Below are 18,987 nucleotides of genomic sequence, written 5' to 3'. Positions count from 1 at the left end.
AACCAAGTAGCTCACTTGTGCTACATCTTGCAATTCAATTTCAAGGAAGAGTCTTGGATATGTTGTCTTGTACTCTTTAGCAACTTCAAAATCTCTATATGGGAAAATTGTTATTACATGCAAATAGAACTAGTATCAGAGAATAATAAAGCACACAGAAGAGAGCACAAGCCTCAAAGATTTAATGTGGTTCACCCAATCCCTGGGCTACGCCCACCAAATAGCGAGTTGAATATTCTTATTATCTAGAGATTACAATTTGCAATTCCTTGCAACTCAATACCGCCGTAGGAAGCTAGAATATCATGATGCATTAGTAAATCCCTAACCCTAAGCCATTTTATACAAGCTTTTTGTTGCTTATAAAATTAGGGCTAGAATAAGTTGTCGAATAGAAAAATAGTAATTGACACCTTTTACAATGAATAAGTCGTCCAAATGAAAATATCAGCTGTACCCTAGGACCCTATAAGGGACAATGCCCCCAAACCCTCGCAGATATAATTTGGGGGGAAATCGTGCTGAATAAAGTGGGAAAAATTAACCTCTGAGTATAATTAGGCTCCACATCACAACAAAAACTCTTATTAGTATAAAGAGAATCATAGCATTGAAGTATTTTGGACTCAATGCAAAGGCAAGAAAATGTAATGGCGTGGTTTTTGTGTTCTTTCTTTCTTGAACAACTATTTGCACTTGAAGATATTCTCATTAGGGTCTTGCTCTTTTGCATTTATGCTACTTGTTATCTTTTCAATTACTGAGTTAAGGCTGTTGTTGGGAAACTTGGGTAGTTAGGTAGTTCGGCATAACTAAGGGAGTTACACAGGTGCAATGGTTCGCCTTGCACCCCCTCAGACACTATGTATGAACCTTCTTCATAAGAAAAGGCATGTTGTGCAGATGTAACCTTGAGTTCGGTGATTAATGAATATATCAATTACTTCTGAGTTCTCTATATTTCTTGTATTGAATACCTTGCTTTTGTATCTATGCATTAAGTTCCTATTACCCCACAAGGGTAAACATCTGGTGTCATTGCCAGATTGAATTTAGGAAGCATAGTAATGGAATAGATGGGACTACCTGTGAACGACAACATGACAACTAATGAAGAAGAAATCAGAATTTTTTTTGAAGGGGAGCACACTTTGACAACTGACTTCTATATTTTCCTGCGGGCCATCATTGAGACATTCATACAAATAGAGGTCGCACAAGTGGAAGTTACAAATGACTCTTTTGTGGGATACACTGAATATTAGTCCCGCGACGGATAGTGTTTTGCACCAACTACCTCGTCTATTGGTGCAAGCATTCCTCGCGCAAGTTAACCGAAGGGAAGAAGTCGAGCACGAACAACGTCAACAATAGATCCTTCAGAACTTTAGTGAAAGCAACCATTGGGAGGCAGATGAATGTGGTGCATCCCAGTGAAGGACCAACCCTTGAGCTTTAAGCCTTGGGAGTGGCAAAGAACACTTGTAATTCTGTAATGACAAGGTCACATAGTTGACCCACTTGTCTTGTACGGAGATATAAATAAATAGAAATTGTTTTGTTTGTCACCAACTTGTCTTGTACGGAGATAGAAATAAATAGAAATTGTCCTATTTGTTACCAATGAGGTTTTCTTGGACTTGATGCCCAATCTATTAAATAAAGATAGAAATATAAAGGACCCAAATGATGCCATACACGCCACACAACAAGCCCTAATTCTCACACAACAAACCAAGTGAAGATGGAGGTTTAGACAACTCGTTGATGGATAGCCAAGTGAAAGGTTGTTCGAAGGGATCGTGGAGGTGTCAAGGAGGGTGACCATGGTGGTGCCATAGGAGGTACAGTGATTGTAGGGGAACGTGGTTCACTAGAACATCAATGAGTGAGAAGTAGTGAGGATTTACTCGAAGAAACACGACAAAGATTAAATTGGATTAAGGAAACATGAGAGGAGTTCATAAATTTTTGTCATGTACCACAGGTGGAGAACCAAAGTAGGAGTGAAGAGGGAACCAATGCAGCTAGAGGTGCTGAAGTGACACAAGCGCGGGGTAACCAAGACGCTTAGTTTGTTCCTCACACACCGCATGAGTGAATACAATTTAGTAATTGAAACCTTTTCTTGAGCCCTACCACACCATGGTACAACACAAGCAATACGATTATGTAGGCATAGGAGCAAACCTTGCATGGGGCACAACCAACACAACCTGTAGTATAGCAAGTATCACAATTGGTAGCCATGGTAGTGAACAAGCAGAAACTGCCCAAATTTATCGACTAGGCAAAGGAGGATCTTGTTTGCCATTGTTGAACATGCGAGATCATTTTGATGGCGAATGGGCTTACCAAACAGGATGAATGGGTCAAATAATTTCTTGTGACACTCAAAGAGGGAGCCATTAACTGGTATGCTGGTGTGGATAGGACCAACTTGACCACACGGGCTGAGTTGAAAAGGGGATTCCAAAAGGAGTTCAAATTGCTATGAGACGACAAAGAGATACATGCAAAAATCTAGGGTATGAAACAAGGGAAGAACGAGTCCGTTAGAGCCTACGAACAACAAGTGAAGGAATTACTGGGTAAGATGGAGTGTGCACCAACAAAAATACTCATGAAGTGATGGTTCATCGAGGGACTCAGAACATCCCTTGTGAGAAGGATGAAGATCGTACCTCCTATTTTGTACGACAATGCATACATCCGTGCCATGGATCTAGAGAGTGAATACAATACTTCCAAGAAAGCTAGCAAGTCATCATCATATGATGAGTCGTGCAAGGGAAGCAGTGATGAAGACAAAAGTAAAGAAGTACATGCCTTGTAGAAGGACCTCCAATAGATGATAAAAGAACTTAAGGCAATAAAAGGAGGGTCTAGCAAAAACGAGGAGGGTGAAGTATGGTGTACCAACTGTAAAGAAGCCACACACACAAAGGGTTCTTGTCTTAAGCAGTCTTTTTGTGACATCTACTAGATTATGGGACATTCCACCAAAGAATGTCCCTACAATATGAGGGCCAGAAACCAACAAGTATTATTTATACGAGCAACCCGTCACGTCTAGGATGACTACCCAACAAAATAACAATAATGCGACTTCTGGTGGCTACAAAAGTAATTGCTAGGGAGGCCGAGGGAACAACAACAACAATAATTGTACCCTCGTCCAATATGATTCGAAATGGAGACTAATGATACAATGGAGAAATTGCAATCAAGGGGGACACTTTGCTTGGGATTGCTAGAAGGAAGAGATCCCATAGAAGCTGTGTAGGTGGTGTGGACCTAGCGACCATGAAGCCGTTAACTACTTGAAGCTTAGAGTCAACCTCCATGATGTCGAAGTGAGAAGCAAGGAGGAAGGAATTCTAGTAATCATATGTGCACAAGCCAAAAAAGCCATATATCTTCACCCTTGTACGAAAAACAAAGGGGATTGGAGCTAAAGGCTGAATTGAGAAAGAGTTGTAGGCCTATAAAGAGTCAAGGGATGCGACGGGTACCTTTTCTCGGGCAACGACAAAACATAATATTCTAAGGAAGTTGATGCAACTAGAAGTTTCGTTAAAGGTTAAGGACCTACTTGAGACAATGCCCCACCTCTGTACAACCCTCTTAAACACTCCAATGATCACAACAAGTACTCTAGAATGAACTGAGGCCCTTAGTTTGGTAGTAGACCCAATGATACTTGCGGTGAACAATGGACGACACCCTGTCATGGTGGAGATGGGCATTTTGGGGATCATCCTTATTGATACAATCGTTGATGGTGTGTCATAAGTGAATGTTCTGTCAAAAGAAACCTAGAAAACCCATGGGTAGCCAATGTTGTGGCCGTCGACCTTCAACCTCTTAGGGGCCGAGCAACATGGTATCAAGCCCCCCCGGAACCTTGATGGCACAGAAAGTCACGATTAACACACAACTATTTAACCTAGACTTTTGTGTTAATCCCTCTTTAGCGAAAGGGATATGATGCCATCTTAGGGCGATGATGGTTGGTAATGGCCAAAGCAAACCAGATTTGGAAAAGGAACACTTTCTCATTCGAGAAGGGTGGAAGGAAGTCCATAATTGATTTACAAATCCAGATGGTTGGAGAGGATGTGGAATCCTCCTCGAACTCTAAATTCGTTGGAGTGGACGAAGGAAAGAGAGTCATGGAAATTAATGACGAAGGGGTATTGGTGTTGAGGGAGTACTCGGAGGATGCAACTTCATGGATGACCTATTCCACTGGCAGATGGGTTATTGTGAACTATTCACACCATCTTGCAAAGTGTTGAAATAGAGGAGCATAACAAATTCCCTGCTGAATACATAGAATATAGGGAAGGGAAGTCTAAAGTTAAGGACAATCCTATCCACAAATTTCCCAAGGATTATCCTATTAAGTACCAAGAAGCCAAATTGCAAGAAATAAATCTGGGAGATGAGCAAAACCTAAAAACCATCCTAATAGGAGATTAATAGGATCCCATTGTGAAGACTTTCACATTCAAAATATTTATGGAGTATAAGGATGTGTTTGCATGGATGTACAAAGATTTGAATGGTGTACCTCTGGAGCTATGCATACACCGAATTCCTCTGGTTCCCAGATCCCAACTTGTGCACAAGAGATCGTAGAGAACGAACAAGAATTATGTTGTAAGAGTGAATGCAAAGATCGAACGAATGTTGGAGGCATGCATCATTTTTTTCGAGTTGAAACAAGTGAGTAGGTCTCTCCCATTGTCATTTCCTTGAATAAGTAAGCATACCAAATTCACATATGTGTGGAATTTTGATGCCTCAACGCACTCACCATCCAAGCACCCATTTCGTATTCCGTTCATTGAGAACATTTTGGAAGAAGCAACAGGCCATGAAATTCATTCATTTATGGATGGATTTGATGGGTATAACTAGATATCCATTGCGGAGGATGACAAATAAAAAACAACCTTTGTAGTGGAAGATGTTGTATACACAAAATTGTATGCCCTTCGGTCTCTACAATGCACCAGCTACTTTTCAATAGATTACCCTACATATTTTTGATAAGATGTCACTAGGGAACTTTACAACATTCTTGGACGATTGGTCAGTATTGAGTGGGTAAGACAAGCATATTGCAGCTTTGGGGGAATGCATGGAATGGTGTCGGCAAGCTCGCCTTGCCCTTAACCCAAAAAAGTCCCACTTTACGGTGCCACTAGGAAAGTTGTTTGGCCACATAGTTTGTAAAGATGGACTGAAATTTGACCTAGACAAAGTACAGGTGATAGTGGAAATGGAGGCCCTTATGGTCCACGGATATGGCCAGAGTCAAATCCTTCGTTAGTCATATTGGATATAATCACAGATTTATCAAGAATTTCGCATAGATATCATGCTTGTTGGAGCCATATGTTTGGGAGCCATCTTCATTGTATCTTGAAGTGTATTTGGTTTTAGCACCTTCAGAAACCCTTTGAATTTTTCACTCGACCCTTCTACGAAGAACATTACCTTTCTATTTTTTCACATGCCTGGAACCATGATAGCGAACCACTGAAACTCATCAATATATGTATGTAATGCACCACTTTGCTTCAGCTGGGCAAACTCCCTATAATAAACTTCTATGACCTTCCTGTAAAACCAAGTGATCAACTTGTTACTTAACTGTTCATATGAATTGATAACACCATGATCTTTAGTAACAGGTCCATGATGCCACCAATTGTACGCCATCCCGCCGCCATCCCGCCTAGGTGCATGGTAGCTAACTCAATTGCCCCTGTTTAATACATGGGTTTAACTGTCAAACTTGTGTATCTAAGTTCTAGCTGAAGTTTTCCCATTGTTATCAATTATAGATAGAGTTAATTTGTTCATGACATGCTTCAAATCCCTATTTGGGGCCCTATGCCTTTTATCATGCCTTTCCTTTCCCATTTCTCTATGTTGTTCCATATACTAAACACAGCTTAAATTTTCCTTTACATTATGTGGAAACAAATCCCACTCGACATGCATGGCCATAACATCCTTTGGAATAGCTACCATTGCTTCTACATTCCCTACATCTACTTCATCATTATTCTCAGAAAATATAGGCATTAATGGTCTATCCGTTGTATGAATATGTTCTCCAACTCCTCATGATGACCAAACTGGGCTACCACCTTCACTGTGATGGCTTTGAGGTCTTCTGGCTCCTGTTTTTAATTGGTGAATAGCCTCTGTGAGCTGCTGCAGAACATCAGTGACATGTTTTTGTTATTCTCTAATTGCTCTCAAGGTTTCTCTTGCTTATATTCCTGCTTCTTACTCCATATTTGCAGTCATCTCTATATTCAAAGGAACTCCCACAGTCTCTGATATGGTTGTTCCTTCCAACACTGCCGAGCTTTCCAAACCCTACATGGCTCCTTGTTATACTGATGCATTCAATGTCAGATTTCCACTAGATAGTAGGTTTGCTGCTCTAATATCACTGTAATATCCGTACTGTTCTTTTTGTGTCAATTATGTGAATAATAATGTCTTCTAGTCCTGTTCAAATTCAGATAAATGGTGCTATCCTTGTGTAGTGAAGTTGTTTAATTCTTTAAAAAAATAGCTAATGACCTTAAAATCCTCCTTGGCAAATCTATTTTAGTGAAGAATTGAAATACATTCATGCATAACAAATTGTTTACAGAGAAGAGGTTTCAGAACTTGGTGTGTATTTCAAGCCAATAAGGGTTCTTCAAGCTACCACTTCTTTCAGACAATTGGTACCTTTAGATGCAACATTTCAGTACTCTACTTTACTATGAATAATCTTGTGACTCAGACTGTTTCGATATTATGATAATAACCTGAATGTTATGCTTACAAAGAGTGAGAAGATACAGATATATAAGCATTTGTGATAATCATGCCTTAGTTTGGAGAGAATGACTTGACTCCCTTAGTGCGTAGTCCTCCTATATAGTCTAGGTGGCTCACTGTTGGCCGTCCACTCAGATTGTGTTTGCTAAAAATATGAGTCATAACCACCTGGTTTATTCTATGCACCCCTGTGAAGACTATTACAACCATTTCACAACCCAGTTTTGAACTTGAAAAAAAAACATTTGGCATTATTTGAATGTACACACTTGATTTTTCCTGGTTCCATCGCAACCCCAATAACTCTGGTCACCTAGTTCAGGTATCCCGAGTAGAATGATTTGTTTAATCTGCAACCTTGCACTTGCATAGATGGGCTTCTTATGATACTACAATCTTACCATTTTCTATTTAAGCATTTATTCAATATCATTTTTGCCTATGTCAAACTAACCAATATTTCTGTGCGTCGCTAGCTTTACAATCACCATTAAATAGCTTATCAAGCTCAAATAGAGTTTTAAGAAATGTAATCGGTTGGACGTCTAAATCATGATGAAGGGTTTTTGTCCTTCAGATTGAAAAATTTAGATCAAAGGTTTTGCTTAGCAAAAATCATATTCTGCATGATACCTTTTAAGTTTCCACATCTTCATAAACTACAATTGCATGCAAGAAACGTTACAGATGAAGACTATAGAACAAGTGGTGAGGATATCTGGCTGGGTAACCGTCAATTGATTACAAACTCAAACACTAGTAAAGGATTCTTGTTATGAATTTTGCAATATGTGCCACACCATTAAGGAAGACATTAGCATAATGCATGGTACCCGTTACAAAGTGGTTCCATGTTAAGTTGCAAAGTTGAATTAACGAACATGGAGTTAAAAATAGCTGGGCAACTATATTAATCAATCCCCCAAATAATGTTACCTTTAACACCAACAAGGAATAAGTTTGCAATGCGACCCTAGATCCCTTTGGAGAATGAATTAGCCTATCGGGATGGGCAATAGGCTACTAGTGTACTTGGTGCGGTCCGCTAGAAGGGACATGACATGAGAAGAGATCATATATGTTTTACATGCCAAGAGACTTGGACACTTAATCATGCTTGTGGGGGCAATAATAAGTAAGTAAGTAAGTAAGTAAGTGGGTTTTATAGTCCACGACACTATGCCATAGTTTTTGGGTTTACATATGGTGACAGTGATATGGGACTACCTCGTACTCTTTTTCGAGAGGCGCTTGGCGCTACAAACAAGGCGTACATACCCTACCCCCCAGTGGGATTTGAACTTGTGACCTCTCTTTCAAGAGTACAAGTTCTCCACCACTAGAAAGGTTGACCAGCATTGAAGAAGATAAGAATTCCACAGTTTTGTCGCAACAAAGTGACACAAATGATGGCGATGCGATGGATTCATGTGTTGTTACTAATAATAGATATATAAATCTGAATATTGATGACTTTGAGGTGGTTATAGGCAAACATCTTGGAGAGGATGGTCTTACTCGAGTAAAGAGCGTGTTGGAGACTTCGCATGATGAGAATTTGCTTGAAAATAATGACATAGCAGCACTTCATTGAGATCAATCAAAGGAAGGATTTTAGAATGATGGTGTTTTCGATGACCAATCAGAAAATGCATTCCCAATTGACAATGATACCTTGAAGAATCAGTTGAAAGTTATTGATGATATGATTGGTTCAACTTAAGTACACCATGATGACACTCGCATGATCATTGAAGATCTCTACAAGAAGGTCCAAATGGAAAAGCGACAAAGGGTTATGGAAGGGGACTGTTGTGTTTCTGATTTGCAGATGGTCAAAGCAGCCTTCGAATCTATGGAATCTTTTTTCTTGTGCTCACTTTTAGACAAGGACCATATTTTGAAGGTTGCCGACATTTATGCTGATAAATTGAAGGAAAAAGGGGCATGGTGTAGATAAGCTCATTGGGGAACTTAATGATACTCACAAAATCTTAGAGGATACATAGAATGTCTTCAAAAAGAAAGAAATTAGATTGTTGTCGCTAATCATTTCAAGGAACAAGAGAAAAAAGAAAGGACTGAGATTTTCATAGAAGTGATTAAGGAACTTGATAGCATACAACAAACTTATGACTTGGGTAGCTGTCGGGATTGACTCCGATTGGCTTCCTTTGTACAAGTACTCATTGAATGACGCCTTCATTTTCTACCACCTCACTAGGAGCTAAATGGACACATCGGGATGGATATTTATAGACAATTCATCCTCACTTCTCAGGTCAACCCTTTTGGGGGGCTGAGCCTAAGAATTGCCTTCTACACTGAGCACTTTTTAGATATTCAGGATGGGATCATTGTTTGCCCCTCCTATGTAACCCGCAGTTTGTTGCATTCATTTGTATCTCCCTTGGCTCCTTTCGGAGTGGGTTCGCAGTGACTACATTCAGCCATACCATTTTTTAAGAGATGACAAGATTTGCTAGGTTTGTGACATGAGGGCTGTAGAGATGAAGACTCATTCAATTTTCTATTGCCCCATATACTACAAGATCAGCTGACAATTCTACTATTTGTTTGAGAGACTTATTCTCTCTCATTCTTTTTCAGATACTTAGACCAGAGGTGCATTGCTCTCTATCTTCAGGAATCCTTGAGGTCTTGGGACCACTCTTTACAAAAATGATTCCACAGGAGACCACACCTTGATCAATTCATCACCTCATTTTGTACAATGGTCTCTTTGATGTAGGGAATCGAGAGGCATTGTGATCCTCCATCAGGGACCCTCTATATTGTGCGTCCTCATAGATCTTGCACATGGCTATGACCTTCCTCCTCACCTATGCCCAAAGGTTCTTAGTGATGGCTTAGTGTCTCTTCCTACCTTAAGGCCTATCCTTCGGTTATGGATTTATTTTCCAATACTTGGGGCCGCTAGTGGGGCAACTCAATTTCTTGTCGATTCCTTAGTTTGTTTTTGTTCTTTTTCTGGACACCCTTTTGTTGCTCCTATTGTTGGCTTTCCTTTGGCCAGGCTTTTCTCTTCCCTTGGACCCACTTGTTAGTCTCCCATTGGCCATTAATAAATTTATCTTATCTTATCCTCATTTGTGCAATAAAAAGCATATCCTTAATAATGCACATAAATCTTTGAAGATTTTAAGCTTTATTTTATATTATACCAGACTTTTCACTTTTCACATCAACTTTGGCTAGGCTTTGTGTTTGGGAAGCGCTTGAAATGTAAACTTACATTTTTAGGCACACTAGAACGGGTAGTGCCAATGATGTCAAGAAAGATCTTTTGTACTTCAGAAGTCAATTGCATGTAGGATTTATCTAGAAAATAATGGATTGATATACGCGGATTTATATTTTCCTAACCATGTGAACAAATTGAACACACTCTAGAGTTGTCTTTAAAGTGCTTGTGGTCAAACTATTCAGCATTCAAGGTATTTTATTTTACGAATTTTGAGACTTTGCACTCTTTTCTTGTGTTGACTAAGTTAGGAGAAATAAGTCGCTTAAGTAATATCCATAGTGTACTTTCCCTATGATCCATGTTTCTTAGGTCCGCACTTTTTCATATCCTAATTTGTGCTATCAAAAACATTTCCTTAATAATGCACATGAATCTTTGAAGATTTTAAGGTTTGTTTTAGATTAATCCAGACTTTTCACTTTTCACATCAACTTTGGCCAGGCGTTGTGCTCGGGAAACCCTTGAAATGTAAAGTTACATTTTTAAGTACACTATAATGGGTAGTGCCAATGATGTCCAGAATGGTCTTTTGCAGAAGTCAATGACATGTAGGATTTATCTAAAAACTAACAGTTTGCAACCATAGATTTACTTTTTTCCTAACCATGTGAACAAATTGAATGCACACTAGAATTGTCAAAATTTCAGCTTCATTTAGTTTGTTCAAGTTTTTTTAATAGTTTTTATTTTTTATTTGAATTTACAAAATATTTTTATATAATATTTTAAAAGCTTCCCCTTGGCACTGCCCCACACTGTCATGTTCCCTATCTTGAAATTAATAGCAAGAATTGAAAAAGACCATTCCTTGTTTCATGTGTGCTCAAGGAGAATCTATAGGGAATTTTTATTGTGACATTGCATTGAGCTGTCTAAATTATTTCCTTTTCTATGAAAACATAAATTCTGTCTGAATTTATGAATGAAGGGAAAATGTAATATTATAATAAAAGGTGGCTCACCTTTTAGTATAATAAGGTTATAATATGACTCAAATTTTGAGTCAAGGAATTTGATGCCCTTAGGTTGGAAGAGGGGATTGATATTGTGACATTGCATTGAGTTTTCTAACTTCAGTTTTTCCTTTTCTGAATTTATAAAATGAAAGGGACAATGTAATATTATATAAAAAAGTTGGGTCACGTTTTGAAGTAGATAAGGTTATAAAATGACTCAAAGTTTGCATCAAGGAAATTGGTTTGCTTAGGTTAGAAGACATCATAAAACAATGTCATCAAACTAAAGGCACATTGATCTATTATTTTTTAAATCCTTTTTTTGACTGAACCAAAAAATCGAAAACCCTAATGATATGATGAAATTTAAGGACTTTTTTTTGGGAAACTCAAACAAAGAATGGGTACAAAAACTCTTGGACCTTGTATTGGTTATTCAAGCTCAGTAATTACACAGAAGTTCCCAATCTGAAATTACTTATTCTAGGCATAAAGCTTGTTGGAAAATAATGTAGATTGTAGTCTAGGGAAGTCTAGGAATTATAGAGGTTGATGCCCATTTCCAAGGTAGCATAGATTGCTGTAGCCATGGTAGGATTAATATGGACCTAGAAACCTTTTTCCCCATTGTACAACACCAGCAAGGTTGTTGTGCCTAAAAACATCAACAATAATGTCTTTGTTGGGGTGTTGTCAACATTGCCATTGGTTTTTTTCTCGTGCACTTTTCAAGGGCATAGTTTTCTCTAAGGTGTTTTACAAGAATCAGTAGAGAAACAAAGGATCAACAGTCAATATTTACTCTGTTACTTTATAACCAATTATGTGCTATGTGAAATGTGCTCTATAGGGGCATCTTTTCCTATTTTAGTTCTGCATGTGGTTGACAAGGATGACGGCTTCTTTTATCTTTTATCAATATTGCACTTTGCATGCATCTTGGAAGTGTGGATGTTTCTGCATCTTGTGTTATAAAATATAAACTAATATTATGCATCTGGGAAACATAAGCGTGGGGATTGATAAATAGTGCCTTGACTGTTTAATTTTCAATCTGAAAAAACTGGAATCTGCAACTGTTGGGAAAAATCCTAAAATGAAATTATCTTTTATTATCTGAAAATCATCTTACTGTTTTCAGAAAATAGATTGGATTTACGAGGAGCTGAATTTCCTGGGTCCAACCTTGAATGCGCTGTCTCAAACCTATGCACGGAGAAATATTTTTGAAGGCATGACCTCTACAATCTAGAATTTATGTGTCCCACTTATCTCTTCTGCATTCTGCGTGAAGGCTATAATTTCTGTTGGATTCAAAAAGCTTTGCCTAATGGATCCAATGAATTGAAGCTCACTATTTTACACATTTTCAGTGCCCTTATCTTCCAGTACAGTATGAACAACTTTTGCGTTAGTGCTTTCCTTACATTTGAATTCTAATTTTCCAGGTTTTTCAGGAATCTTGGATTCTTGGAGGATCTCAGAATAGTGTGGGCTTGGTTTTAACTGTGGGTTTTGAAAACTGTAGCATTTTCTGGAAAATAAATTGGATAGAAATGGTGTTAAGTTTTCTTGAAGCTGCCTTGAACAATACAGCTCAAACCTATGGACAACTTATTTCCAAAGAACGACATCTACCATCTAAAATTGTGAATTTAACAGCTGTCCACTTGCTCTTTTGCCTTTGGATGTGGGTTATAATATCTGATTTACTCAAAAATCTAGTTGAATCAACCAGTTTTTTTAATTTTTTCATATCTTAATAATGTCTTTGTTTTCAAATGTGCTGTGAATGATTGTGGCATTAGTGCTTTTTGTAGATTTGATTTCTATGTTACTGGGTTTGTCACTAACCTTGGATGATTCCTGACAAATCTGTGCCTGGTTTTGATCCAAAGTTTTGAATGCCAAATTTGAAACTTTATACCTTCTTTCCTATGAAGCACAAACCAAAATTTACTTTTGATTGCTGATTTCATTTGCCTTTCCTGAAATGTGCTAACAAAATATGGGGTCTGTAAAATCAATTCAGGTCTTCAGCAGTCATCAAGAAGTATGTCAATCGCACTCAAGATAGGATAGTTGGACCTAGGATGATAGCGAATGGGAAGGGTGGTTATGTTGTTGATTCTCGATGTCAGGTGAGTCCATGAAGTTTTATGAAGTGATTCTATTTTCTCTCCTCAGATTGGTTCAATTGAACAAAATAAAAACAATAATAACATATAGAAGTAAAGGTTAGAGGAAAATATTCGTGTACTAAAAAATGATTATTGTTGTAATGCTGAAATCCAAATGATGAAAAAGATTCGTTAAGAAACTATCATGTGATAAAAAGGGTTGATAATGAAAACTCTGCAATACAGCTTTATGATCCAGAGACAGCATATATCAATCTTGATGTGTGCAATACAATAGGTGAGTTCTGTCTAATATTGCTGCTCGCTCTTCAACATAATGTTTTAAGAATATAGTTTTTCAGCAGATGATTTTCTCACTACTACTGTCATCCAGTTGGAGTACATTCTTTATGAGCAGGCTTACTATTATTATTTGCAATATTGCTTAACTCATAATTTAGAATTAATTATAGTTTGTATGGTAAAGTACTAAAGGTAGCATGGCATTGTAAATATTGCTAATGTGGAAATATTCCAAGAGGGTAGGTGATGGGAAGGCTTACTCCTACTAACTGGTTGCTACATTCATTACTTAAAGTCATTTTTTTGCTTGCGAAGTCATGGGATTTTGGGGTTGATTTGGTTGCGAGCCTTCACTTCCAGTAAGGATTTAGGACTCATAAATGGATGACATTGATTCTAGGTGAAGTAATGAGTTGTTTCCTTTGTTAGGGAATATTAATTTGCCAAATATTGCATTCTGAGCACAGCTTAGGGATCTTTACTGGGCAACTCAATTCCTTAGAAATATTTGTAGCTATACTCCATGGGGACGCGTTTCCGGCCCTTTTATGCTTGTCTTGGTACCAAGTATGAAACGGGGATGTAGGTACCGATTTTGGCCGTCCCCTTTGACATCCCGAATAGGGGGAAAAGGGTACCGTCCCTGAAACTCCCAAAGAAAATTGCGAGGAAATGGGGGTATGGAATCCTGTACTGGGTACTCCGTTCTTGTCCCTCAACCATCCTCTTTCGCAATCGCTGTCCCCTTTTTCCCAATTGGTGATGGCTAGCTTAAAAGCCGAAAAAAAATGTTTTAAAATTTTTTTCTTTTTCAATTCCCCCGGGGGTCCACATGGACGTTAGAGGTTTCTAAACTAAGAGAACCCTAATGTGGCTTCAAATAACAAGAGGTAAATAGTTAAATTGGAGTTCATTGTTCATTTTGAGTTGTTTGCAAGTTGGGAAGAGGAAGAGGAAAACAACAACAAAAGAGGAGTGTATTTTGGAGGTGCAAGAGGAGGTTTTGCCTTCATTTCTACTTCATTCCAGGTATGTTTTTTATTTTCTTTTTGTTTGATTCAAACTTTATTGTTGTTTGTTGTCTTTTTTAATTTTTTCCAATGACATAGAGAGGGCATGTTGAATGGAACATTGAAATGTTTTTTTTCTTTCCCCATAACTTGCAGCAGTATAAAACATTGTAAAATCCAAAGGCAAAAACATGAGCAACAGTGAGAGTGAGGGAAGTAGTGATAGCATGGATGTTGCCATGCAAGAAGCTTAAGTTTCACATGTACAAAGACCAAGAAAAGGACCTACGGCAGCCATGGATGATGAGACTAATATAGATGTCCCTATGGAGGATGCAATGCCTAATCCATTTGAGTGCCTTTCCAAAGTCCTAAAAAAATATGCCAAAGGCCCATTCAACCCTAAGAAACCTCTCCTATAATTTGCCACAAAAGTAGAGAACAATAAGAAGAAAAATTCGGGGGGTAATAGGGAATGAGAGTGTCATATATGTAAGAAGCATTATTTTGGGAGCTACACAAGAGCGTATTGTCATCTTTTATGGATAGGTGGGCAAGGGGTGAAAGGTTGCAAAAAAATTAAGGATGATGAAAAACTTGAGGCCAATAGGTTGTATGTGGAGGGGGAGTTATTGAAATTTGGGGGTCTTACAGGTAGCACACCCACACCCTCGTTGACTCCCACACTCACTCCCACTAGCACTGCTAGTAAAGGGAAGGGAAAGGCCAAGACTAGGAGAGATACCAATGTGGTTGATTTATTTAACATACAAGCAAAAGAGAGAGCCAAAGAGTCCATTGGCAGATTTTTTGTTGCTCATGGCATACCATACCATGTTTCTCGTTCCTCATTTTATAAACAAATGTGCAAAGATATTATTGCTGCTGGTCCCTCATTTCTACCACCAGGAGAGACTAAATTATGCACCACTATTCTTGACAAAGAGTACTCAAAAGTAAACATTTTGATGGAGGATATGAGACAAACATGGATGAGTGATGGATGTTCTATCATCATGGATGGTTGGACCAATATCAAACATCAGCCACTCATCAATCTTATTGTCACTAGTATAGCAAGGGCCTATTTTCTTAGAGCCATTGATTGTTCGGGAAAAAAGAAGGATGCATCCTTCCAATTTCAGATTTTGAAGGATGCTATAGAAGAGGTAGGGGCTTCAAATGTTGTGCAAGTAGTCACTGATTCAGCCCGGGTGTGTAAATCGGCTGGATTGATAGTAGAGAGCACCTATAGACACATCTTTTGGACCCCATGTTGTGTACATGCATTGAATAACACCTTGAAGGACTTTGGGTAAATTGATTGGATAAATACTATGGTATCTGAGGCTAGAGATGTGCAAATGTTTATTTGCAATGATCACACATCTCTTGCATTATTTAGGACATTTTCCAAAAAAGAATTCCTCAAGCCTGTGGAGACTCGATATGCTAGCTACTTCATTTTGTTAGAGAGGATGGTTGAGGTCCAAGAGGCCTTACAATCCATGGTGGTTAATGCATAGTGGAATAGATGGCATGAATCAAGCACCCCAGATGGAAGACTTGTCAAACAAAGAATCCTAGATGAGAACTGGTGGACCACAATGAGGTAAGAAACTTAAATAATTGACATCATAATTTTTATTGACAATTTATTATTGATTTTATAAAAACATTTCTGATTTAAGCACTTGCTGATTTTTTTAACATGTGATGTTTCTCACTTGCAATTTTCTTTCATTTGCAGATACATTTGCTCCTTCATTGACCCTATTGTGCAGGTCATTAGATATGTTGATACTGACTCTCCTAGCCTTAGAGAGATTTATGAGACTTTTGATAGCATGCTTGGGCAGATCAAGCAAGCTATTAAAGAGAAATAACCTACTTTGGAGTTCTATGAGGAGCATCTTAAGCCCATTGTAATAAAAAGGTGGAACACTATGAACACCCCACTTCATATGGCAGCCTATGCAGTCAATCTGAAATGGTATGCACCAACGCCTGGGAGAGTGCCTCCATCTAGTGATAAGGAGGTGAGTTTAATTTATGTGAAAAATTTCTGATTTTATAATACGTTTTAAAATTTTTTATTTTATTTGTAAAGTTTATAAACTCTAACTTCTTAATTTTTGTTTGTTCTATATAGGTGAAGGAGGGTTTCTTCAAGGACCTTTCAAAAATGTATAATGCAAAGGATGCTGCAAAAATTTGAGGGCAATGGCTTGACTTTGCCACTCTTCGTGGTCCAACATTTGGTAGACCAGAGGTGAGGACTGATAGAGCTACATTAACTCAAAGGGACCCGATTGGATGGTGGACATGGCATGGTAGAGACACACCTAAGTTGAAAGGCCTTGCTATCCATCTTCTCTCATAGGTTGCGAGTTCCTCAGCTATAGAGAGGAATTGGTCTACATATAGCTTCATTCAATTGATCAAGAGGAACAACCTTACCTCTAGACGATCGAAGAAGCTTGTGGCTGTTCATAGTGTATTGCGACTATAGGAGCGACAAAGTCTTGAGTATTGATAGACTCTAGCACTACGTTGGGATGTTAATCCTGGGGATGCATTTTAGATTGATGAGGATAACACCCCTCCAGGGCTGCTTGGTGTTCCATTGGATGAGGATCCTCTGCCTACCTTTGCCAGTGATTTAGAGGAAGAGATTGATGATGATCTTGATTTAGATAGAGATTTAGATTCCTAGAGGACAACCATATATTTGGCTTTCCGCTTTGCAGATCCTTAGATACATTATGGCTTTTGATTATTATGGAGTTGTACATCTCATTTACACTTCTAGTATTTACTTTCATTATGTCATTTTGATTTCATGCATGATGATGATACATGGATACTTGGAGCCTTTGGGCATTTTTGCGAATTGTATGGGATATTTGGATATATCATATTCTCATTTTGATTTTAATCTTGATAGTTTTCAATTTCCATGTATTCTATGGTGAATGGTTTATCAGTGTTATCATTGTTATGATATGCATATTTGAAATATATCTCTAAAGAAGTCTAATTCTCCATATATAAAAAATTTAAAATCCCCTATATTTTATAGCCGTCCCCTGAGGTCTTGTCCCCTAAATTTTGGCTTCGATCCGTACCCATACTGGAAACACATTCCCGTCCCCTAAAACGTCTCCATCCCGGAAACTCCGTGGAGCATAGGTTTGCAGAAATCCAGATAAATATCAGCAGATTTGGAGGAGTTGAATCTTCTAGGAGCTGTTCATATTGGTGGTGTTGACCTTTGGAATTGGTTTTGTATACATAATCATCTAAATCTATCATATAATCATAACAAAACATGTTTTTGTTTACCTTTGGAACTTGTAATATCCCCTAATAGTGATAATGGAAAATCCATAATATCTCCAAAAATATGCAATAGTAGATTTTGAGTTTTTATTTACAAATAGATAACCTTTTAGCAAACTCATTTCTATTCTTAGTTTCTTTTTAATATTTCTAAAATTTTACAGTAATCTCTGAATATTTAAGAAAGTGTAGAAAACATACTAAAACTACCCTGAAATTGCAGAAACAATTTATATTATTTTATTTTTCTTAAATGAAATACCTGGCAAGTAGACAGGCTGATTGCCAAATACCTCAAACATGCCTTCAAAACCCTAGCTGCCCCTGATAGATCCTACAGAATACAAAGGAGATCTAATGCAAAAATTAGAATGACATTGTTATAAATTGAGTTCACCAAAATGTACTATAAGGAAAAGAGAGCAATGCATGCAAGGGAGATTGGATTGTCCTCCTTTTTGTAATACATAATTTGAAGGAAGATGATACACTAGGCTCAAGTAGGATTCAGGGAGCAAGCGGGTCAATGATCCTTCACAGTAATATATTAGAATAATTTGGATTTAAGGGAATATGATTGGATGATGCAAGACAAAAGACAAAATAAGCCAAAGTGATAAATTTCAAATCATATAGACTAATAGAAAGAAGACAATAAATGGTAAGTACCCGTGGTTTCAATTTAAAGCTGATCGATAAGGAAGAGGTCACCCACGACATCCTATTCCCACGAAGAGGTTACCTGATCCATCCTATTCCCAATACTTTTTGACAATACAAATTCCAGATTGTCTACCAGGTCCTATACTTCCGATATTTTCAAAGGTAGGTTCATCACTTGTTCTTGCAGAAAAAGAAAAAAAATAAAATTTTGGGTTGAAAGGGGTTTGCCTTGGTTAAACATCGGTTGAGGAATCAACCTTGAAATATGTTGGTTAAAGTTTTGTAAATCATGTGACCAAAATTTACAAAGATGTACCTTTAGGCAATGTCATTTGAGAGTACTCTCTCCTGTCAACAATAATCGAGGCTCCCTTCTTACTGTAGGTGGCTCCAACAAGGACTTAATTGGAAATTATACAATAGGGCTTGTCTCTTAATCTATTCCTCTTTTTTTAGGAATGATTTAC

General features: G+C 37.9%; 1 protein-coding gene across 9 annotated transcripts in view; it reads left to right on the top strand.

Moving 5' to 3' along the window:
• Window positions 1–18,987, top strand: part of NRPC2 (nuclear RNA polymerase C2) — a 217,515-nt gene that overhangs the window by 184,834 nt on the left and 13,694 nt on the right. For all 9 annotated transcript variants that reach the window (XM_089829229.1, XM_089829234.1, XM_089829230.1 and 6 more), the window contains one exon: window positions 13,115–13,223. In XM_089829229.1, the coding sequence (XP_089685355.1) occupies window positions 13,115–13,223 (109 nt within the window). The remainder of the gene's footprint in view (window positions 1–13,114; window positions 13,224–18,987) is intronic.

Source organism: Cupressus sempervirens, chromosome 5 (assembly GCF_028749045.1).
Source record: "Cupressus sempervirens isolate cs-2001-9-10 chromosome 5, ASM2874904v1, whole genome shotgun sequence".
NCBI lineage: Eukaryota > Viridiplantae > Streptophyta > Pinopsida > Cupressales > Cupressaceae > Cupressus > Cupressus sempervirens.
The sequence above is the reverse complement of the archived record's forward strand: the minus strand, read 5'-3'. Positions and strand labels throughout refer to the sequence as shown.